The sequence below is a fragment of the Anthonomus grandis genome, chromosome 18, assembly GCF_022605725.1.
Source record: "Anthonomus grandis grandis chromosome 18, icAntGran1.3, whole genome shotgun sequence".
Classification (NCBI taxonomy): domain Eukaryota; kingdom Metazoa; phylum Arthropoda; class Insecta; order Coleoptera; family Curculionidae; genus Anthonomus; species Anthonomus grandis.
The window spans coordinates 13,208,920-13,234,216 of NC_065563.1; the positions used below are offsets into that span (position 1 = coordinate 13,208,920).

The following is a 25,297-nucleotide window of genomic DNA, read 5'->3' on the forward strand; positions in this document are numbered from 1 at the left end:
GTAGAACGAAAACCAATAACATTTTGCTAAGCGATACTGAGCTCAAACGGTTTATTTTCTAGTCAGGTATCCCTACATTAACCTATGTCCAATTAATTACGGGCCACCCTGTATATACAGTGCTTTTCTTTAATGACCCCCCCTCTTTATTTTTTGAACATATCAATTACAAAAATTGAATGAATGCAACATTGACAGATGAAATTTTCAAGATGGCTACTGGGCGCCATTTTGGAAAAAAAATTAAATGAAAAGGGTGAATTTAAATTCAATATATGGTGGTACATTTATAATAATTACCCGAATACATTCACATTTAACTTGAAATATATGGAATAAATACATTGAGTTCAATTGAGAAGATGCTGGTAATGGTTGCCTTGAACTTCTTCATACAAGAACAGTCGAACATTTTCAAATACACTAACATTCGTTATTGTCTGTCGTAAATCCAATACTGAAGCAGGTTTAGTTTCGTACACCAATTGCTTCAAATAGCCGTCGAGGACAAGTGGAATGGCCAGCTCGCTCGCCAGATTTGACACCTCTTGACTTTTTTTTTTATGATGGGGCTATTTGAATCAAAAGGTGTACTAAACTGATCCTGCTTCAGTATTGGATTTACGACAGAAAATAACGAATGTTAGTGTATTTGAAAATGTTTTTGGGTCAAGTTCAAGGCAACTATTTCCAGCTGAATTGAACTCAATGTATTTATTCGATATATCAAGTTAAATGTGTATGTATTCCGAAAATTATTAAATGTACCACCAAGATATTGAATTTATATTCTAGGGTTACAAAGTATTCGCCAGGAGCTTCAAAATGATGTGCCACAAGATCACCCTTCCCATTTAATTTTTTTCCAAGATGGCGCCCAGCAGCCTTGTTGACATTTTCATCTGTCAATTTTGCCTTAAAAGATAGCATTACCTCAAGTTTCAATGCTTTGAACTGATCCGTTTAAAAAATAAAGAGAGGGGGCACTGTATAATATTTTTCTTTTATTAACTACATAAAAATGCTATTTGCTTATAACAGTTTTTCCTCATTTCCTGGAAAACTATTGGGAATATTAAAAAATGTCTTTAAGAATTGGATTCCTATTGAAAAATAAAACAAATTATTTAGAATAACATTTTGTCCAAAATTGATAAATAAGGGAGTTATGAGAGGTTTTTGAAAAAATTGACAATTTTTGAGTCAAAAATGTGAAAAAAAATTTTTTTTGGGAAAATTTTTTTTTTTGGAAATGGATAAAATGCCCAAAGGGCTTCAAAAAAGTTTCATAAAACTTTTCTGGAAAATGCACCTGGAAAAAGTTATACCTGATTTTCCCTTTCTAAAAAAATCTAAAGGGTACCCCTAGAAAAAAGTCCATAATTTCGGTTTTTATTTTTTTTCTGGAAAACTATTGGTTGGAGAAAAAAACTTTTTAGACAAAAGTTGTTTGGAATTTCAGTGCGCATCACATGCGATAGAAAAATAATTTTTAACCCAAGCAGTTTTCGGGAAAATTGAGGAAAACCCTTAAACAGTTTTCCCTCATTTTCTCGAAAACTATTAAGAATATTAAAAATTTTCTTTTAGCATTCGATTTCTATTGAAAAATAGATCAAATTATTTAGAATAACATTTTGTCCAAAATTGATAACTAAGGGAGTTATGAGAGGTTTTTGAAAAAATGGACAATTTTTGAGTCAAAAATGTGAAAAAAAAATTTTTTTGGGAAATTTATTTTTTTTTTTGGAAATGGATAAAATGCCCAAAGGGCTTCAAAAAAGTCTTATAAAACTTTTCTGGAAAATGCACCTGAAAAAAGTTATACCTGATTTTCCCTTTCTGAAAAAATCCACAGGGGGTACCCTGAAAAAATGACCATAATTTCGGTTTTTATTTTTTTTCTGGAAAACTATTGGTTGGAGAAAAAAACTTTTTAGACAAAAGTTGTTTGGAATTTCAGTGCGCATCAGATGCAATAGAAAAATAATTTTTAAGTTCAATAGTTTTCCAGAAAATTGGGAAAAAGCTTTAAACAGTTTTTCCTCATTTCCTGGAAAACTATTGGGAATATAAAAAAATTTCTTTAAGAATTGGATTCCTATTAAAAAATAGAACAAACGTTAAAGAATGATATTTAGTCTAAAAATGAAAAATAAAGAAGTTATAAAAGATTTAATACAAAAGCAGTGTTAATAATTTAAAGGTTATATAAAAAAATAGTGATTTTGCAGAAGAATTTTTACTGGTAAAGTTTGTGGGGTGGGTGGGGGGTTAAGGGTAATTTTTTTGAAAAACAATTTTTGTTTGTAAAAGACAAAAACCGTTTTTTAATAAAACTACCCTTAGCCCCCCACCCACCCCACACACTTTACCAGTAAAAATTCTTCTGCAAAATCACTGTTTTTCGTCTGTAATCTTTAATTTATTAATACTGTTTTTGTATTAAATATTTATATATAAAATTTAAATAAACGAAATAACTTAGAAAATCAAAGACTATGATCCAATATATATTATTTAAATTCAATAATAAATTTATATATAAATATTTAATACAAAAACAGTGTTAATAAATTAAAGGTTATATAAGAAAAACAGTGATTTTGCAGAAGAATTTTTACTGGTAAAGTTTGTGGGGTGGGTGGGGGGCTAAGGGTAGTTTTTTTGAAAAACAATTTTTTTTTGTACAAGATAAAAACCGTTTTTTTAATAAAACTACCCTTAGCCCCCCACCCACCCCACAAACTTTACCAGTAAAAATTCTTCTGCAAAATCACTGTTTTTCGTATATAACCTTTAACTTATCAACACTGTTTATAAGGTTTTATAAAAAAACAGTGATTTTGCAGAAGAATTTTGACTGGTAAAGTGTGTGGGGTGGGTGGGGGGCTAGGGGTAGTTTTATTAAAAAAACGGTTTTTATCTTGTACAAAAAAGACTTTCGTCTGTCAATTTTGCCTTAAAAGATAGCATTACCTCAAGTTTCAATGCTTTGAACTGACCCGTTCAAAAAATAAAGAGGGGGGGGCACTGTATAATATTTTCCCTTTATTAACTACATAAAAATGCTATTTGATAGTTTCACTTTAATCTAACATACTTGAAATAGTCATCGGTACTACTAGTTTAGTCAAGGAGGCTTGGATGACAAAATTTCCTTGCCAAGCCTCCTGGATCGAGACAAACGTACCGTAAAATAACGCACAGCTGCCAAACTTAATTCCATACGTTTTTATTGGTCATAAATAATATCATACAAAAGAAAATAGGATGTAAAAAATAATATCACACAGGGGACGCGATAACGTTACACAGTACAACCGAATGAAACTTTAAAAAGGTGCGGTTCAATTAATAAAATAACAGGGTAAATGAGGTAGAAATTGGGGAAAAAAACAGGGACGCACTTCATTCAGCTCTTCCATATGACGTCATAGGTGTAACCGGTTGGCAAGCGCGCGTAATGCGCCCCATAACATTTGAAATCCATTTGTATATGGGATTCACCTAAAAAACAAAAAAAAAAGAATGATTCGATTATTATGCGCATGCCTCCCATTAATACAGTTTGACACTTTGTTGATCGTAACTTGACATTGACATCTGTCTTTCACGCTACTGTATTTTAGAATAGCCCAAGTTGCGTCCAAAACCGTCCTTCTACGATCATCTCTCTCTCTCTTTTATGAGCTGAAATTGAGGAAAACCCTTAAACCGTTTTCCCTCATTTTCTCGAAAACTATTGGGAATATAAAAAAATTTCTTTAAGAATTGGATTTCTATTAAAAAATAGAACAAATTATTTAGAATAACATTTTGTCCAAAATTGATAAATAAGGGAGTTATGAGAGGTTTTTGAAAAAATTGACAATTTTTGAGTCAAAAATGTGAAAAAAAAATTTTTTTGGGAATTTTTTTTTTTTTTTGGAAATGGATAAAATGCCCAAAGGGCTTCAAAAAAGTCTTATAAAACTTTTTTGGAAAATGTACCTGGAAAAAGTTATAGCTGATTTTCCCTTTCTGAAAAAATCCAAAGGGGTACCCCTGGAAAAATGTCCATAATTTCGGTTTTTATTTTTTTTCTGGAAAATTATTGGTTGGAGAAAAAAACTTTTTAGACAAAAGTTGTTTGGAATATCAATGCGCATCAGATGCGATAGAAAAATAATTTTTAAGTTCAATAGTTTTCCAGAAAATTGGGAAAAACCTTTAAACAGTTTTTCCTCATTTTCTCGAAAACTATTGGGAATATTAAAAATTTTCTTTTAGAATTCGATTCCTATTGAAAAATAGAACAAATTATTTAGAATAACATTTTGTCCAAAATTGATAAATAAGGGAGTTATGAGAGGTTTTTGAAAAAATGGACAATTTTTGAGTCAAAAATGTGAAAAAAATTTTTTTTGGGAAAATTTTTATTTTTTTTTTGGAAATGGATAAAATGCCCAAAGGGCTTCAAAAAAGTCTCATAAAACTTTTCTGGAAAATGCACCTGGAAAAAGTTATACCTGATTTTCCCTTTCTGAAAAAATCCACAGGGGGTACCCTGGGAAAATGTCCATAATTTCGGTTTTTATTTTTTTTCTGGAAAACTATTGGATGGAGAAAAAAACTTTTTAGACAAAAGTTGTTTGGAATATCAATGCGCATCACATGCGATAGAAAAATAATTTTTAAGTTCAATAGTTTTCCAGAAAATTGGGAAAAACCCTTAAACAGTTTTTTCTCATTTTCTCGAAAACTATTGGGAAAATAAAAAAATTTCTTTAAGAATTGGATTTCTATTAAAAAATAGAACAAACGATAAAGAATGACATTTAGTCGAAAAATGAAAAATAAACAAGTTATAAAAGATTTAATACAAAAGCAGTGTTAATAATTTAAAGGTTATATAAAAAAATAGTGACTTTGCAGAAGAATTTTTACTGGTAAAGTTTGTGGGGTGGGTGGGGGGTTAAGGGTAGTTTTTTCGAAAAACAATTTTTGTTTGTAAAAGACAAAAACCGTTTTTTAATAAAACTACCCTTAGCCCCCCACCCACCCCACAAACTTTACCAGTAAAAATTCTTCTGCAAAATCACTGTTTTTCGTCTGTAATCTCTAATTTATTAACACTTTTTTTGTATTAAATATTTATATATAAAATTTAAATAAACTAAATAACTTAGAAAATCAAAGACTATGATCCAATATATATTATTTAAATTCGATAATAAATTTATATATAAATATTTAATACAAAAACAGTGTTGATAAGTTAAAGGTTATATACGAAAAACAGTGATTTTGTAGAAAAATGTTGACTGGTAAAGTGTGTGGGGTGGGTGGGGGGCTAAGGGTAGTTTTTTTGAAAAACAATTTTTTTTGTACAAGATAAAAACCGTTTTTTTAATAAAACTACCCTTGGCCCCCCACCCACCCCACACACTTTACCAGTAAAAATTCTTCTGCAAAATCACCGTTTTTCGTATATAACCTTTAACTTATCAACACTGTTTATAAGGTTTTATGGGTGTGCGTCAAAGAGCATTCCCTCACCTTACCAAAAAAAAAAAAAAAAAAAAAAAAAAGGGATGACATGGGACACCACTAAAGACACCTTAGGCCTTAAAATTGACCTGAAATTTAAAAAACAGTTTTATACCGAGTTTCTTTATGCTGTGGTGGTGGTATTGAACCGGGCGATGCAAGTGGACAACGTCTACCGCCAAACTCTAGAACCTTGATTAGGTTTATGACCAATTTAAGTGCCTAGAACTGCACTTAACCCGAAAGTTTGCCTTATTTACTCATGATGGGGCTAAGGTTTGGGTATATCCTCCTTACTTTTAAGTGTGGGGAATTCTTTATCGTCTATCTTTATTCCTCTGAGTACAATTTCACTGGCATCTTGGAAAGATTTATTGTCAGACCCGATAGGTTCCTGTAGATTTGTGTATGCTACTTACTAGTGCTATTACAGCACTTTGTGACTGGCTCCATGCTCATTTCGAATCCATACATAATGAGGTTAGCAGGTGCCTGTTTTGATCTTAAGAATGTGGTTATTGCATTTTAAATATTATTATTATTATTATTGACATTATTACGAATATTGTTTCAATACCTTCTGCTTACACAAGCGTGTAAGCTCCATGATTATATACTCAATGTGTCAATGTCATTTATCGACTTGCATCAACTGGCTCCAATCTTGCCTAAGATATGACAATTAAACAACGTATAGTTCAGTTCAGAGATCTATTAGAATCTTTGATGTGCCGCGAATAGTCCGTGTGCCGGTGTTGCTTGTATTGTCCCATGACATGCATGTTTAAATCGGAAAATTTTATGTAAATGGAGTCATAAAGTTATATTCTAAGTGATATTTAATCATTCCATTAAATCAATAAATGTTTTAAGCATTTTTCTCAGAATTTATAAATTTGATTCGTAAAATTTTACTAAATGCGCCCACGTACTATTTTGTTAGATGCCTGACCTCAGTCGCAGCCAGTCAATCGTGAAAAGTTGCACAGGTCCGGCCTTAAAATGTATTTGTATTTAAAACTCTATTATTCGGGATTTTTGGGTTTAGTTTTATTAAGTTAGAAATTCAGGATAGTTGAAAGGTAGATAATATTTAATTTAAATATAAGTAAGATTTAATTACGTAAAATGAGTTTAACCAAAAATTTTAATTTAATAAGTTTAGTTTTTAGCGCCATCAGTGGGGTGTTTATAACAAGTGATGAGAGAATAGGTGGTACGAATTACTTAGGCCCATTTATTCTGTGTATTAAGGCATTAAATATTTACTGTTTGACACAAAAGGGTAAAATGTTTTGGTTTGTCTTCAAATTTTATATATTTCCTTTTTTTGGGTATTGAGATTTATTTTTACTTGGTGGTGATTATTAATGGGGATTTTGGCTGCCATATTCAATGTTCTTTATTATTGTTTTTTTTTTTTTAATTAATACATATTATGATATATTATTATAATAATATACTCGTGAAAACCCCCATCTCTATATTTCGTACCAATCTCTTTTGATAAAAAGTAATTATGTAGTCACAAAAGTGGAAGTATATTTTTTTAAAATTAACTTTTACATTAAAAATCATCTAGCGGTCTATAACTTATGCGTTTAAAAGACACAAGTTTTACTTGTAAAAAACACACTTTACATCCTGAATGCAATATTTATTAATTTGTTTGCCTCATATTTAGTTATTGTGCATAATAGGAGAGTTTAGATGAAAATTAACAAAGATAAATGCTTATACTAAAAACTAAAAATCTTATACAAGACACTACATTTTAAGTATACTGAATCCTAAAACTACACTGAGGATACTAAATACTTCTATAAATTTAACCAGTCTTTTGAATCTGGCCCAAAAAATTAATACAATTTTCTAAATTTTGTTTTTTTGCCTTTGTTCTTTAGCAGTTTTTTCCATTAAGGAAGGAAAAAGTTTCTCTGTTGCTGCTATGGATTTCAACTTCATCTCGTACATCAGCATATGGATACTAAAGCATTACATTATAATTATATTCTTTATTGTGTCGCTGAAGGGCATATATTGCTGCATGTTGTCAATGAGCCAAAAGATAAGATTGGAACAAAATTCGTGATAGGGACTTGCTAATTTTTGATCAGTTGACTGTCGTTTTCTATAAACCCATTCAATTTTTTTACCCATAAACACTCTATTATTTATGAAAAAACGTTTGAATATTAAAATGTATCAATATCTTTTTGACACATAAGCTTATCTCTATTTAGCTCATAAAGGAATGAGATAAGTATACTTTTATCTCATATAAATGTTGACAAATTATTATGTTTTTACAGGCACTCCTGAAATAAAAATTCCAATTACTTGACTTTTATAAAATGGATTTTAGTAAGTTCTTTATCAAAAACTAAAAAAACCTTCAGAGTAGTCCATAACTCGTTCATTTCAAAATTAAATTAATAGAACCCTAAGATATTAGGGTACTAACCAGAAACAAATTATTTTGTCTTTTACACCCACCCCTTGAATAAAAATGCAATTTTCTTGGCTCTTAATAAATGGATTCTAGTCATTTCTTCAAAAAAGAATAAAAAAACCTTTAAAGTAGTTCATAAATCAATAACGGGAAAATTTTGGCTGTTAGAACTCAAGGTATAAGTAAGATGCCAATAAGAGACAAATTTTTTCCTTCTGGAATAAAATGTCCGTTTTCTTCCGACTTTTAGTTATTAAATTTTAGTTATTTTTATAGAAAAGACTAGGAAAGTCTTCAAAGTAGTCAATAAATCAATAATAACGAAATTTTTACTACTAGAATTCAAGATATTGGCGGGCCAATAAGAGACAATTTTTTTTTTTCTTACAGGCACTCCTGGAACAAAAAATCCAATTTTTTGACTTTTAATAAATGAATTTCAACAGTTTCTTCAGAAAAGACTAAAAAACCCTTTAGAGCAGTCCATAAATCAATAATTTCAAAATCTTGACTACTAGAACTCAAGATATTATTGTGTCAATAAAGGACAAATTATTTTATTTTTTACAGGCACTCCTGGAATGAAAATTCAATTGTCTTGACATTTAATGAATAAATTCCAATCATTTCTTCAGAAAAGAGATGGCCATAAATCAATAATTGAAAAAATGTTGATTTTAAAATATTGGGGTGCCAATAAGGGACAAATGTTTTTTTTTCGAACAGGCACTCCTGGACTAAGAATTCCATTATCTTGACTTCTAATGAACGGATTTGAATGATTTTTTCAGAAAACACTTAAAAAGCCCTAAAGTATCTCAGAAATCAATAATTACAAGATTTCAACCCCTAGAACTTAAGATGTTCACTTGTCAATAAGAGATAAATTATTTTATTTCTTCCAGGCACTCCTGGACTATGAATTCCATTATCTTGACTTCTAATGAACGGATTTGAATGATTTTTTTCAGAAAACACTTAAAAAGCCCCAAAGTATCTCAAAAATCAACAATTACAAGATTCCAACCCCTAGAACTCAAGATATTCACTTGCCAATAAGAGACAAATTATTTTATTTCTTCCAGGCACTCCTGGACTATGAATTCCATTATCTTGACTTCTAATGAACGGATTTAAATGATTTTTTCAGAAAACACTTAAAAAGCCCTAAGGTATCTCAGAAATCAATAATTACAAGATTCCAACCACTAGAACCCAAGATATTCACTTGCCAATAAGAGACAAATTATTTTATTTCTTCCAGGCACTCCTGGACTATGAATTTTAATATCTTGACTTCTAATGAACGGATTTGAATGATTCTTTCAGAAAAGACTTAAAAAGCCCCAAAGTATCTCAAAAATCAACAATTACAAGATTCCAACCCCTAGAACTCAAGATATTCACTTGCCAATAAGAGACAAATTATTTTATTTAGATATTATTGTGTCAATAAGGGACAAATTTTAATTAATTTTATTTTTTACAGGCACTCCTGGAATGAAAATTCAATGTTCTGGGCTTTTAGTCATTTCTTTAAAAAAGACTAAAAAAATCTTCAGAATAATCCATAAATCAATAATTGCAAAATTTTGACATTTTCCTTCTTGAAAAAATTCCTGTGGTTATTATTAAGTAAGAAAAAAATGTGACTTTTGTTGTAAATTTCTTCGTCAAAAAAATTCCTAGACAAACACGAAATTTGATCCTCAACTGCGACAACAGAGGGAAGTGAGCTGTAAGAAACAAAATTTTAGACTTATTTTCTTAATAAAAACAGTGTTTTTCTTACTATAGCAAAAAAGGGTTTTTCCCAGAGAATGATGGAAGAAGTTATAATACTAAAACAAATCCACAAACACAAATAAAAAAACACACTTCCTCACAGTAAAAACTGCAAAAAATTTGGATGAATACAGGCCAAATTCTAAATTCACCACTTTCATAAAAGGGGAACCAGCAAAACCCATCAAATAATAATGACCTCCCTTCCAACTATTAAAGGTGATAGACCCATCCTTAAAGATTTCTTTAAAAATACGTCAAAAGTAATACAAAAACAGCCCATAAATTTATCTGGGTACGGCCCCGTAATTCTCAAAATCAGTGGGATAGAGAGAGATACACAATTACTAGCACAGCCTAAAGTAGGAATCGCCAGAACGCAGATGTTTTATCTTTGTTTAATAGACTGGCTAAAAAGAAGTGACAAGTCTGTGAGTGCTGGGAGTGTTTAAAATATTTTGTAAGATGCTTGGATTTTAGTCAGTGGTCAAATTTTTTATATTATTTTCTTTCTAAAAATGGACATTTTCGAAAGAAAAATAAAAAATACTATAAAGCATGGGGTTTTACATATATTTAAAATGATTTCATAGATAAACAATAGAAAATTTTTCCATTTAAACATGTATATCATGCGACAATAAATACGACATAGGCGCACGGACTAGTTACTGCGTTATCTGCGACACATCAAAGATTCTAATAGATCTCTGAACTGGACTTTATGTCAGTATCGGGAAATTTTTAGGATTCGATGGCTTGTATACAAAAAGTGACGTAACGCGTTTGACAGTGTCAATGTCATTAATCGACGTGTATCAAACTGGCTCCAACCACTTACATATATCGAATTGAGCAATTTTTCTTAATACCTTTTAAACTGTGCCTTCTGTTGACTTTTTCCAAATCGCCGGACGGTAAAGACTGTAAATACAAAAGGGGGGCCAAGGGGGTGGGACACTTAACGGCTACGTCCACTTGGAAACCTACCATGGAATTTTTTTTTTTAATTTCTAGTGGTGTAATTTCTAGTGGGGTGTCTCCGCTCACCTAAATACGGCAACCTGTACAAAATGTCCTCCTCGGAGTTGACGCGTTCCATATCGCCGTCGGCCCCGTTGTTCTGGACGGCAAACTCGTTGATTTCGTCCTCGTCGTCTTGCTCCTCGTTCTCGTCGCTATTTTGGAATTTCGACAAGTACGCCCCTGGAATAATTATAATTAACTCCTCACCTTTGTAAAATCGCGAGGAGGAGGAGGAGTAAGAGGGTGCTTACCGTCATTCATGACGCCATAGTAAAAAAACTTATCCTCCACGTCCCCATATCCGGTGTAAACGTTGTTGCTGGGTTTCCTTATTTGATTAAGGGCTTCCGGTCTGAGTAAGACCTCCCGTTCGTACTGATCTTGCTAGAAGCAGGCACAATTGTTAAAATAATCTGATTCTCGAATGAAATGATAACAGGATGAATTAAACTATGAGAAAAGGAAATAAAAAACATCTCTGAGGATGAAAACGCTAATCCTTCCTATTTTAAAAACCTCAAGAGGGTTATGAAAGATTTTTTATAGTTCCTAACTTTTGGACCTTAAAACACCAACATACATGGTAAACTTTTAATTTTTTAGTTGGATTTTAAAGTTGGATTAAATTAATTTCTGGACTGTTTTTAATAAAAAATTCATAACTTAAAAAATATTAGACCAATTTACTTGCAACCTTTTCTCGCCAATTAGGAATAGATGTCTCTATAATTTTAAGGAGTTTCAAGTAAATTGTCCTTGATTTGAATTTTTTATGAATTTTTAAATTTGGATTAAATTAATTTCTGGACTGTTTTTAATAAAAAATTTATAACTTGAAAAATATTGGACCAATTTACTTGTAACCTTTTTTCGCCAATTAGGAATAGATGTCTCTATAATCTTAAGAAGTTTTAAGTAAATTTTTCTTGATTTGAATTTCTTATGAATTTTTAAAGTTGGATTAAATTAATTTCTAGACTGTTTTTAATAAAAAATTTATAACTTGAAAAATATTAGACCAATTTACTTGCAACCTTTTTTCGCCAATTAGGAATAGACGTCTCTATAGCCTTAAGAAGTTTCAAGTAAATTGTTCTTGATTTGAATTTCTTATAAATTTTTAAAGTTGGATTAAATTAATGTCTGGACTGTTTTTAATAAAAAATGTATAACTTGAAAAATATTGGACCAATTTACTTGCAACCTTTTTCCACCAACTAGGAATAGATATCCCTATAATCTTACAAAGTTTCAAGTAAATTGTTCTTGATTTGAATTTTTTATGAATTTTTAAAGTTGAATTAAATTAATGTCTGGACTGTTTTTAATAAAAAATTTATAACTTAAAAAATATTGGACCAATTTACTTGCAACCTTTTTTCGCCAATTAGGAGTAGATGTCTCTATAGCCTTAAGAAGTTTCAAGTAAATTGTTCTTAATTCGAATTTCTTATGAATTTTTAAAGTTGGATTAAATTAATGTCTGGACTGTTTTTAATAAAAAATGTATAACTTGAAAAATATTAGACCAATTTACTTGAAACTTTTTTCGCCAATTAGGAATAGATGTCTCTATAGCCTTAAGGAGTTTCAAGTAAATTGTCCTTGATTTGAACTTTTTATGAATTTTTAAAGTTGGATTAAATTAATGTCTGGACTGTTTTTAATAAAAAATTTATAACTTGAAAAATATTGGACCAATTTACTTGTAACCTTTTTTCGCCAATTAGGAATAGATGTCTATATAACCTTAAGAAGTTTCAAGTAAATTGCTCTTGATTTGGATTTCTTATGAATTTTTAAAGTTGGATTAAATTAATGCGTGGACTGTTTTTAATAAAAAATTTATAACTTAAAAAATATTGGACCAATTTACTTGAAACTTTCTTCGCCAATTAGGAATAGATGTCTCTATTGCCTTAAGAAGTTTCAAGTAAATTGCTCTTGATTTGGATTTCTTATGAATTTTTAAAGTTGGATTAAAATAAGTTCTGGACTGTTTTTAATTAAAAAATTTATAACTTGAAAAATATTGGACCAATTTACTTGAAACTTTCTTCGCCAATTAGGAATAGATGTCTCCATAGCTTTAAGAAGTTTCAAGTAAATTGTCCTTGATTTGAATTTTTTATGAATTTTTAAAGTTGGATTAAATTAATGTCTGGACTGTTTTTAACAAAAAATTTATAGCTTAAAAAATATTAGACCAATTTACTTGAAACCTTTTTCCACTAATTAGAAATAGATGTCTCTATAACCTTAAGAAGTTTCAAGTAAATTGTTCTTGATTTGAATTTCTTATGAATTTTTAATAGAATAGATAGAATTCTCGACATTGTCTGTTCTTTTTTATTTTTTTACTACTTGTTTTTTTTTGACCAATCACGACGACATAAAGTCATTCCTAAAATGGCACCAAGAGACGTCATTGGCGCTGTAAAACCATTGCGCCATCTATCCTCGAATTACCCTATATGTTCCTGTTTATTTTTCTTGCATCCGATTTTTAATTAAAATTATATTATATATAATAACATAATGTTACTCTTAATTAAAAAAAAATAAACAAATTTTGTCTTATTTTCTCGATATAACGACCCACTGTATCGAGGGTTGCTGTATTGCGTGGTGCCTACCCGCTTACGGTATTTGCATGGACACATTCGGCCAGTGGGTGATGGTACCCATTTTAAGAGGCAAAAATACTTTTGACTTTAAATTAAAAAAATCGGCTTTTGCACGGAAATTGACCATAATTTCAGTAGTTTTTGAGTAATTAATTGGATTTTTTTTTTGAACATTTCAACACACCAATTTTATTCTAAATTTACAAAAAAAATAAAAACTGGACATCAGGTTAGAGAAAGCTACCGCTGAGGACCTAGTGTCAGGAATTGGTCATTAGACAATAAATTTACTTAACCCCCCACCCACCCCACACACTTGACCAGTAAAAATTCTTCTGCAAAATCACTATTTTTCGTCTGTAATCTTTAATTTATTAACACTGTTTTTGTATTAAATATTTATATATAAATTTATTATCGAATTTAAATAATATATATTGGATCATAGTCTTTGATAAGTTATTTCGTTTATTTAAATCTTATATATAAATATTTAATACAAAAACAGTGTTAATAAATTAAAGGTTATATACGAAAAACAGTGATTTTGTAGAAGAATTTTTACTGGTAAAGTGTGTGGGGTGGGTGGGGGGCTAAGGGTAGTTTTATTAAAAAAACGGTTTTTATCATGTACACAAAAAAATTTTTTTTTTTTAAAACTACCCTTAGCCCCCCACCCACCCCACATATTTACCAGTAAAAAATTCTTCTGCAAAATCACTGTTTTTCGTATATAACCTTTAATTTATCAACACTGTTTATAAGGTTTTATAAAAAAACAGTGATTTTGCAGAAGAATTTTTACTGGTAAAGTGTGTGGGGTGGGTGGGGGGCTAAGGGTAGTTTTAAAAAAAAAAATATTTTTTGTGTACATGATAAAAACCGTTTTTTTAATAAAACTACCCTTAACCCCCCACGCACCCGACACACTCTACCAGTAAAAATTCTTCTGCAAAATCGCTGTTTTTCGTCTGTAATCTTTAATTTATTAACACTGTTTTTGTATTAAATATTTATATATAAAATTTAAATAAACGAAATAACTTAGAAAATCAAAGACTATGATCCAATATATATTATTTAAATTCGATAATAAATTTATATATAAATATTTAATACAAAAACAGTGTTAATAAATTAAAGGTTATATACGAAAAAGAGTGATTTTGCAGAAGAATTTTACTGGTAAAGTGTGTGGGGTGGGTGGGGGGCTAAGGGTAGTTTTTTTGAAAAACAATTTTTTATTTGTACATGATAAAAACCGTTTTTTTAATAAAACTACCCTTAGCCCCCCACCCACCCCACAAACTTTACCAGTAAAAATTATTCTGCAAAATCACTGTTTTTCGTATATAACCTTTAACTTATCAACACTGTTTATAAGGTTTTATAAAAAAATAGTGATTTTGCAGAATAATTTTTTAGAAAATAAATTACGACCATCAACTTCATTTTTTCAAATGAAAGCATCATGTCCTATACCTAAAGTCAACAGTTATCGAAAAAAGACGACCAAACATTATTATTGAAGTTCACCTTATCTCTGAGAATTTTTATACAGAGCAAAATTCCATTCATTCGTGTTTTTTTAATGTTGGCTGGTAACCGTGTATTTTCATAAAAACTGTATGACAGTTGTACGCCAAACAGATATTGTCAAGTGTGAAGTGTACATCAAAGTCGCGGTTTTCACAATGGTAAAGTTAAATAGAGATTCTGTGCATGGTTGGGTTTGGTGATACAACACGTATAATAAAACATTTTTTTGAGTTTAAACACATTCTAAATCTTGAACGTCTTCTTTTTCCAGTTTTGTCACTGCTTTCAAACATATTTTTTTAGTTTTCTCGGTTTTCTTGTTTAATTTTATTAATGCTTTCACACTTTAATTTTTGCCACTATTTTTGGATATTAATCGCGTAATTTTTCCAGTTATTACAACAAACTTTTGTTCCTTCCAGGCAGTTGAATCAAGGAGTTCCTGGACCAATAAAAATACGTTTTGAGACCAAGCAGATATTGAATCATGGAAATCGTCGCTTTACGCCTGTTTTTTTTCCAGTTTTGTCACCAAACAACGGTTTTCTTGTTTAATTTTCTTAATGCTTTCACACTTTATTGTTTACACTTTTTATCCTTTTATTAATTTTTAATACCAAATTTTCGAATATGCAATGCAAATCTTGTTTGTAAGGTACTTAAAGTCACATAATTTGGACTGCCTGGAAGAACTTTTTATAAATTTTAGAACATTTTGCTTGACTAAAATCCGCTTTATCTAAATGCGTTTCATTTTTTAATCATATTTGATTAATTCTTGATTTCTTCCAAGTAGTTAACGCCAGTAATTTGTTGAGACTAAGGTTATACTAGATCATGGAAATAAGCACTTTACTCAGCCTCTTTTCTTCCAATTTTATCACTGATTTCAAAAGTATTTTTAGCTTTCTCGTTTTCCTTGTTTAATTTTATTCTCGTTTTTACACTTTATTTCTCTTAATCTTATTTCAATTTTGAATACCGCATTTTTTGGATATTTCATGAGAATACTCATTTCAGTGGTCAGGATAATTTTTTGATTTCTTCCAGGCAATTGAATCCAGGGGTTCAATCCCTGGTCGGATCAAAATATAATTTGAAACAATTTGAGAGTTTTATTAAAAAAACGGTTTTTATCATGTACAAAAAAAAATTGTTTTTTAAAAAAACTACCCTTAGCCCCCCACCCACCCCACAAACTTTACCAGTAAAAAATTCTTCTGCAAAATCACTGTTTTTTTTATAAAACTTTATAAACAGTGTTGATAAGTTAAAGGTTATATACGAAAAACAGTGATTTTGCAGAAGAATTTTTACTGGTAAAGTTTGTGGGGTGGGTGGGGGGCTAAGGGTAGTTTTATAAAAAAAAACGGTTTTTATCAGGTACAAAAAAAAATTGTTTTTCAAAAAAACTACCCTTAGCCCTCCACCCACCCCACAAACTTTACCAATAAAAATTCTTCTGCAAAATCACTGTTTTTCGTATATAACCTTTAACTTATCAACACTGTTTATAAGGTTTTATAAAAAAATAGTGATTTTACAGAAGAATTTTTTACTGGTAAAGTGTGTGGGGTGGGTGGGGGGCTAAGGGTAGTTTTATTAAAAAAACAGTTTTTATCATGTACAAATAAAAAATTGATTTTCAAAAAAACTACCCTTAGCCCCCCACCCACCCCACACACTTTACCAATAAAAATTCTTCTGCAAAATCACTGTTTTTCGTATATAACCTTTAATTTATTAACACTGCTTTTGTATTAAATATTTATATATAAAATTTAAATAAACGAAATAACCTAGAAAATCAAAGACTATGATCCAATATATATTATTTAAATTTGATAATAAATTTATATATAAATATTTAATACAAAAGCAGTGTTAATAAATTAAAGGTTATATACGAAAAACAGTGATTTTGCAGAAGAATTTTTATTGGTAAAGTGTGTGGGGTGGGTGGGGGGTTAAGGGTAGTTTTATCAAAAAAACGGTTTTTATCTTGTACAAAAAAAAATTGTTTTTCAAAAAAACTACCCTTAGCCCCCCACCCACCCCACAAACTTTACCAGTAAAAATTCTTCTGCAAAATCACTGTTTTTCGTATATAACCTTTAACTTATCAACACTGTTTATAAGGTTTTATAAAAAAACAGTGATTTTGCAGAAGAATTTTTTACTGGTAAATGTGTGTGGGGTGGGTGGGGGGCTAAGGGTGGTTTTATTAAAAAAACGGTTTTTATCATGTACAAAAAAAAATCATTACAAGAAGCCAGTGGCATATAAGCCACTACTTCCAATTAAATATTTTACTCCAGAGCACCCTAAAAATTAAAAATCACAACTTTTAACTGGTCATCAGGTTAAAGGAAGGTACCACGGCCGTATACGTTCGTAATGAGGAACCATTTACTTGGTTCATAAAATACTGTTTAAAAAACCGTGGAAAAAAGGAAAAGTTCCTTGATTTCTTGAAGACAGTCTCACTGGGAACAGTGTGAACAATAATTCGCAAAAACTAATATCCCCCCCCCCAAAGTAGTGCGGAAAAATACAAATACAACTAGTGTTTGACGCTATAATCATGAGACTCACCAACAAATACATGTCGTTATGTGCCAAAACGATCCTGCGTAGTCTCATGTGCATCATCCGTTGCTGCTGGGGCCAGTCCATCGGTTTGTTCTGCACGATTTCCATCGCTATAAACCACGAATTCTTGAAAAAGTAGCTGTACTAAAATGGGGCACAAAACACGTCATCAGATTTTTTTTTTTAACTCACAAATTAATAAATACCCGCCCGACGAACGTATCCGGGGATCTCCTTTCGACCTGTGCCACCCTCTGGCAGTACCTGGCGCTATCCAGGATATCGACGATCTTGCAGCCGCTCAAAAAACAGGAATTCGAGCCGGTCTCCTCGTTCGTCTTGTCGAAATGGATGCAAAACGTCTTGGTCATCTGGATGATTTTCGTCACTTCCGGGGGATAAGTCTGGAACAGGCTTAACGCGGTCAAAACGCGAACTCTCGAAATGAAGAAGTTTCAAGTAAATTGCTCTTGATTTGGATTTCTTATGAATTTTTAAAGTTGGATTAAATTAATTTCTGGACTGTTTTTAATAAAAAATTTATAACTTAAAAAATATTGGACCAATTTACTTGAAACTTTTCTCGCCAATTAGGAATAGATGTCTATATAACCTTACAAAGTTTCAAGTAAATTGTTCTTGATTTGAATTCTTAATGAATTTTTAAAGTTGGATTAAATTAATTTCTGGACTGTTTTTAATAAAAAATTCATAACTGAAAAAATATTGGACCAATTTACTTGAAACCTTTTTTCCACGAATTAGAAATAGATATCTATATAATCTTAAGAAGTTTCAAGTAAATTGTTCTTGATTTGGATTTCTTATGAATTTTAAAATTTGGATTAAATTAATTTCTGGACTGTTTTTAATAAAAAATTTATAACTTAAAAAATATTGGACCAATTTACTTGAAACTTTTCTCGCCAATTAGGAATAGATGTCTATATAACCTTACAAAGTTTCAAGTAAATTGTTCTTGATTTGAATTTTTAATGAATTTTTAAAGTTGGATTAAATTAATTTCTGGACTGTTTTTAATAAAAAATTTATAACTTAAAAAATATTGGACCAATTTACTTGAAACTTTTTTCGCCAATTAGGAATAGATGTCTCTATAGCTTTAAGAAGTTTCAAGTAAATTGTTCTTGATTTGAGTTTTTAATGAATTTTTAAAGTTGGATTAAATTAATTTCTGGACTGTTTTTAATAAAAAATTCATAACTGAAAAAATATTGGACCAATTTACTTGAAACCGTTTTCCACCGATTAGGAATAGATGTCTCTATAACCTTAAGAAGTTTCAAGTAAATTGTTCTTGATTTGAATTTTTAATGAATTTTTAAAGTTGGATTAAATTAATTTCTGGACTGTTTTTAATAAAAAATTTATAACTTAAAAAATATTGGACCAATTTACTTGAAACTTTTCTCGCCAATTAGGAATAGATGTCTATATAACCTTACAAAGTTTCAAGTAAATTGTTCTTGATTTGAGTTTTTAATGAATTTTTAAAGTTGGATTAAATTAATTTCTGGACTGTTTTTAATAAAAAATTCATAACTGAAAAAATATTGGACCAATTTACTTGAAACCGTTTTCCACCGATTAGGAATAGATGTCTCTATAACCTTAAGAAGTTTCAAGTAAATTGTTCTTGATTTGAATTTTTAATGAATTTTTAAAGTTGGATTAAATTAATTTCTGGACTGTTTTTAATAAAAAATTTATAACTTAAAAAATATTGGACCAATTTACTTGAAACTTTTTTCGCCAATTAGGAATAGATGTCTCTATAGCTTTAAGAAATTTCAAGTAAATTGCTCTTGATTTGGATTTCTTATGAATTTTTAAAGTTGGATTAAATTAATTTCTGGACTGTTTTTAATAAAAAATTTATAACTTAAAAAATATTGGACCAATTTACTTAAAACCGTTTTCCACCGATTAGGAATAGATGTCCCTATAACCTTAAGAAGTTTCAAGTAAATTGTTCTTGATTTGAATTTTTAATGAATTTTTAAAGTTGGATTAAATTAATTTCTGGACTGTTTTTAATAAAAAATTTATAACTTAAAAAATATTGGACCAATTTACTTGAAACTTTTTTCGCCAATTAGGAATAGATGTCTCTATAGCTTTAAGAAATTTCAAGTAAATTGCTCTTGATTTGGATTTCTTATGAATTTTTAAATTTGGATTAAATTAATGTCTGCACTGTTTTTAATAAAAAATTCATAACTTGAAAAATATTGGACCAATTTACTTGAAACTTTTTTCGCCAATTAGGAATAGATGTCTATATAACCTTACAAAGTTTCAAGTAAATTGTTCTTGATTTGAATTTTTAATGAATTTTTAAAGTTGGATTAAATTAATTTCTGGACTGTTTTTAATAAAAAATTTATAACTTAAAAAATATTGGACCAATTTACTTGAAACTTTTTTCGCCAATTAGGAATAGATGTCTCTATAGCTTTAAGAAATTTCAAGTAAATTGCTCTTGATTTGGATTTCTTATGAATTTTTAAAGTTGGATTAAATTAATTTCTGGACTGTTTTTAATAAAAAATTTATAACTTAAAAAATATTGGACCAATTTACTTGAAACTTTTCTCGCCAATTAGGAATAGATGTCTATATAACCTTACAAAGTTTCAAGTAAATTGTTCTTGATTTGAATTTTTAATGAATTTTTAAAGTTGGATTAAATTAATTTCTGGACTGTTTTTAATAAAAAATTCATAACTGAAAAAATATTGGACCAATTTACTTGAAACCGTTTTCCACCGATTAGGAATAGATGTCCCTATAACCTTACAAAGTTTCAAGTAAATTGTTCTTGATTTGAATTTTTAATGAATTTTTAAAGTTGGATTAAATTAATTTCTGGACTGTTTTTAATAAAAAATTTATAACTTAAAAAATATTGGACCAATTTACTTAAAACCGTTTTCCACCGATTAGGAATAGATGTCCCTATAACCTTAAGAAGTTTCAAGTAAATTGTTCTTGATTTGAATTTTTAATGAATTTTTAAAGTTGGATTAAATTAATTTCTGGACTGTTTTTAATAAAAAATTTATAACTTAAAAAATATTGGACCAATTTACTTGAAACTTTTTTCGCCAATTAGGAATAGATGTCTCTATAGCTTTAAGAAATTTCAAGTAAATTGCTCTTGATTTGGATTTCTTATGAATTTTTAAATTTGGATTAAATTAATGTCTGCACTGTTTTTAATAAAAAATTCATAACTTGAAAAATATTGGACCAATTTACTTGAAACTTTTTTCGCCAATTAGGAATAGATGTCTATATAACCTTACAAAGTTTCAAGTAAATTGTTCTTGATTTGAATTTTTAATGAATTTTTAAAGTTGGATTAAATTAATTTCTGGACTGTTTTTAATAAAAAATTTATAACTTAAAAAATATTGGACCAATTTACTTGAAACTTTTTTCGCCAATTAGGAATAGATGTCTCTATAGCTTTAAGAAATTTCAAGTAAATTGCTCTTGATTTGGATTTCTTATGAATTTTTAAAGTTGGATTAAATTAATTTCTGGACTGTTTTTAATAAAAAATTTATAACTTAAAAAATATTGGACCAATTTACTTGAAACTTTTCTCGCCAATTAGGAATAGATGTCTATATAACCTTACAAAGTTTCAAGTAAATTGTTCTTGATTTGAATTTTTAATGAATTTTTAAAGTTGGATTAAATTAATTTCTGGACTGTTTTTAATAAAAAATTCATAACTGAAAAAATATTGGACCAATTTACTTGAAACCGTTTTCCACCGATTAGGAATAGATGTCCCTATAACCTTACAAAGTTTCAAGTAAATTGTTCTTGATTTGAATTTTTAATGAATTTTTAAAGTTGGATTAAATTAATTTCTGGACTGTTTTTAATAAAAAATTTATAACTTAAAAAATATTGGACCAATTTACTTAAAACCGTTTTCCACCGATTAGGAATAGATGTCCCTATAACCTTAAGAAGTTTCAAGTAAATTGTTCTTGATTTGAATTTTTAATGAATTTTTAAAGTTGGATTAAATTAATTTCTGGACTGTTTTTAATAAAAAATTTATAACTTAAAAAATATTGAACCAATTTACTTGAAACTTTTTTCGCCAATTAGGAATAGATGTCTCTATAGCTTTAAGAAATTTCAAGTAAATTGCTCTTGATTTGGATTTCTTATGAATTTTTAAATTTGGATTAAATTAATTTCTGGACTGTTTTTAATAAAAAATTTATAACTTAAAAAATATTGGACCAATTTACTTGAAACTTTTTTCGCCAATTAGGAATAGATGTCTCTATAGCTTTAAGAAGTTTCAAGTAAATTGCTCTTGATTTGAATTTTTAATGAATTTTTAAAGTTGGATTAAATTAATTTCTGGACTGTTTTTAATAAAAAATTCATAACTGAAAAAATATTGGACCAATTTACTTGAAACCGTTTTCCACCGATTAGGAATAGATGTCCCTATAACCTTAAGAAGTTTCAAGTAAATTGTTCTTGATTTGAATTTTTAATGAATTTTTAAAGTTGGATTAAATTAATTTCTGGACTGTTTTTAATAAAAAATTTATAACTTAAAAAATATTGGACCAATTTACTTGAAACTTTTTTTGCCAATTAGGAATAGATGTCTCTATAGCTTTAAGAAATTTCAAGTAAATTGCTCTTGATTTGGATTTCTTATGAATTTTTAAATTTGGATTAAATTAATGTCTGCACTGTTTTTAATAAAAAATTCATAACTTGAAAAATATTGGACCAATTTACTTGAAACTTTTTTCGCCAATTAGGAATAGATGTCTCTATAGCTTTAAGAAGTTTCAAGTAAATTGCTCTTGATTTGAATTTTTAATGAATTTTTAAAGTTGGATTAAATTAATTTCTGGACTGTTTTTAATAAAAAATTCATAACTGAAAAAATATTGGACCAATTTACTTGAAACCGTTTTCCACCGATTAGGAATAGATGTCCCTATAACCTTAAGAAGTTTCAAGTAAATTGTTCTTGATTTGAATTTTTAATGAATTTTTAAAGTTGGATTAAATTAATTTCTGGACTGTTTTTAATAAAAAATTTATAACTTAAAAAATATTGGACCAATTTACTTGAAACTTTGCCAATTAGGAATAGATGTCTCTATAGCTTTAAGAAGTTTCAAGTAAATTGCTCTTGATTTGGATTTCTTATGAATTTTTAAAGTTGGATTAAATTAATTTCTGGACTGTTTTTAATAAAAAATTTATAACTTAAAAAATATTGGACCAATTTACTTGAAACTTTTCTCGCCAATTAGGAATAGATGTCTATATAACCTTACAAAGTTTCAAGTAAATTGTTCTTGATTTGAATTTTTAATGAATTTTTAAAGTTGGATTAAATTAATTTCTGGACTGTTTTTAATAAAAAATTCATAACTGAAAAAATATTGGACCAATTTACTTGAAACCGTTTTCCACCGATTAGGAATAGATGTCCCTATAACCTTAAGAAGTTTCAAGTAAATTGTTCTTGATTTGAATTTTTAATGAATTTTTAAAGTTGGATTAAATTAATTTCTGGACTGTTTTTAATAAAAAATTTATAACTTAAAAAATATTGGACCAATTTACTTGAAACTTTTCTCGCCAATTAGGAATAGATGTCTATATAACCTTACAAAGTTTCAAGTAAATTGTTCTTGATTTGAATTTTTAATGAATTTTTAAAGTTGGATTAAATTAATTTCTGGACTGTTTTTAATAAAAAATTCATAACTGAAAAAATATTGGACCAATTTACTTGAAACCGTTTTCCACCGATTAGGAATAGATGTCCCTATAACCTTAAGAAGTTTCAAGTAAATTGTTCTTGATTTGAATTTTTAATGAATTTTTAAAGTTGGATTAAATTAATTTCTGGACTGTTTTTAATAAAAAATTTATAACTTAAAAAATATTGGACCAATTTACTTGAAACTTTTCTCGCCAATTAGGAATAGATGTCTATATAACCTTACAAAGTTTCAAGTAAATTGTTCTTGATTTGAATTTTTAATGAATTTTTAAAGTTGGATTAAATTAATTTCTGGACTGTTTTTAATAAAAAATTCATAACTGAAAAAATATTGGACCAATTTACTTGAAACTTTTTTCGCCAATTAGGAATAGATGTCTCTATAGCTTTAAGAAATTTCAAGTAAATTGCTCTTGATTTGGATTTCTTATGAATTTTTAAATTTGGATTAAATTAATTTCTGGACTGTTTTTAATAAAAAATCATCTGGATGATTTTCGTCACTTCCGGGGGATAAGTCTGGAACAGGCTTAACGCGGTCAAAACGCGAACTCTCGAAATAACGTGACCAAAAACTAGTTACTGAGCCAAAATAACGTGCAATACGTGAATATACTCACATACTCCTTGATGACTGCCGGCGAGTACAACTGGTTCGGACAATGTACGAATTTCCAGAAAAAAGCCTCGTGGGTGTCTATGATTAAGCCGGCGTACATGCAGGTCGACTTGCACTTGTAAAGGTCGTTGTAGACGTACCGCCATATGGTCGAAAGTACCACGGCGTACTACGATTTTGTTAATGTTTTGTAATTATTGTACAATAACTTTTACCTGTAAATTTAAAACTTCCAATAAGGAGAGCAGCCTGGCGATGCATTTAGTCTCCATGTCGTCCTCTATACAGCGTAGGGCCACTTCCGTAGACGCGATCAGGGCCCTAAACTTCCTCTGTATCCTTTTATAACCCAGATTCAGTAGATCTTCCGCTACAATTTTGAATCTCCTGTTGACCAGCCTCACCTTCGAACCTACCATAACAATAATTGTACTAGAATGTTTGTCCATGCATAATTGAATCCCAAAATGTGTTCAGCATGTAACCTGATGCTTAAATAAGCATAAAATTGTACTAAAGAGGTCTCAAGGACAGAACTAGTTACATTTCTTAAACGTAACTTACTTAATTCGTGGTAAGTCAAATGCTTGAATATACTCTGCAGAACCTCCGTGGGCACGAACATAATCGGGTTCTTCCTCTTGCTGACCTCCGGAACCCTGTAGGAGGAGGAGGAAGAGGAGGCGTCCTCTCTATCCTGCGGGAACTGCTCCGACAGTCGTCGCCTTTTGGCCCTGGTGTAGTACCCCCGGGGACTCTCCTGCTGCTGCTGCTGCTGCTCGTGGTCACTCTCGTCGGTTATTTCCTCCAGGAGATCCATCATGGTGGGTGGAAAGGGACGAGGTTAAAATCGATGGGAAATTGTAAATACTTATGAAAAAATTTGGTAAATTTTAAGCTGGTTTTTGTTTATGGTTTTTATTATTATTTTTTTTGATTAAAGGCCTGAAACTGACAGTTGAGTTTTGACAGCGGAGAGTATACAGTACCTACCTATGGGACCGTTTTATAGGTGAAACAATAGGGTTTTTTTATTGAAATTGTACTGTAGAACGACTTATTAGTTCGAGGCCTCGAGATCTAATAAGTCAGAGACACTCGAAGAATCTCTTAAAGTGTCTTAATTAAAATATAATTATTGTAATATTACGTATATTAGTAAATTTAGTTTTAGAAATGGTCAAAGACGAGCCAACAATGAGTACTAGAGCCCATAGTAACTCAAGTTGTGGAAAACAATACGACAAGAATAGTATCATATATGTTATATAGATGAGGAGTAATCTCCTGTTCAAAGGAAAAACCATTTTTTT

General features: G+C 29.5%; 1 protein-coding gene across 1 annotated transcript; it reads right to left on the reverse strand.

Moving 5' to 3' along the window:
* Positions 1-3,219: 3,219 nt before the first annotated feature.
* LOC126746965 (uncharacterized) lies at positions 3,220-24,962 on the reverse strand. The gene is made up of 9 exons (XM_050455389.1): positions 24,549-24,962; positions 24,200-24,396; positions 23,986-24,153; positions 17,760-17,957; positions 17,557-17,697; positions 11,047-11,179; positions 10,820-10,975; positions 10,642-10,755; positions 3,220-3,510 (listed from the first exon to the last, which is right to left on the reverse strand). Exons 1-9 carry the CDS (start codon positions 24,805-24,807, stop codon positions 3,416-3,418), a joined length of 1,461 nt encoding a protein of 486 aa, XP_050311346.1. The 5' UTR covers positions 24,808-24,962; the 3' UTR covers positions 3,220-3,415.
* Positions 24,963-25,297: the final 335 nt, after the last annotated feature.

Excerpts from the sequence above, each read along its gene's own strand:
- LOC126746965 (XM_050455389.1), bottom strand. The coding sequence starts at position 24,807 with ATGATGGATCTCCTGGAGGAAATAACCGACGAGAGTGACCACGAGCAG. Across the intron at positions 24,397-24,548 it reads TTTGACTTACCACGAATTAA|GTTCGAAGGTGAGGCTGGTC; the intron begins GTAAGTTACGTT and ends TTGTTATGGTAG. Across the intron at positions 3,511-10,641 it reads CAGAAGGCACAGTTTAAAAG|GTGAATCCCATATACAAATG; the intron begins GTATTAAGAAAA and ends TTTGTTTTTTAG.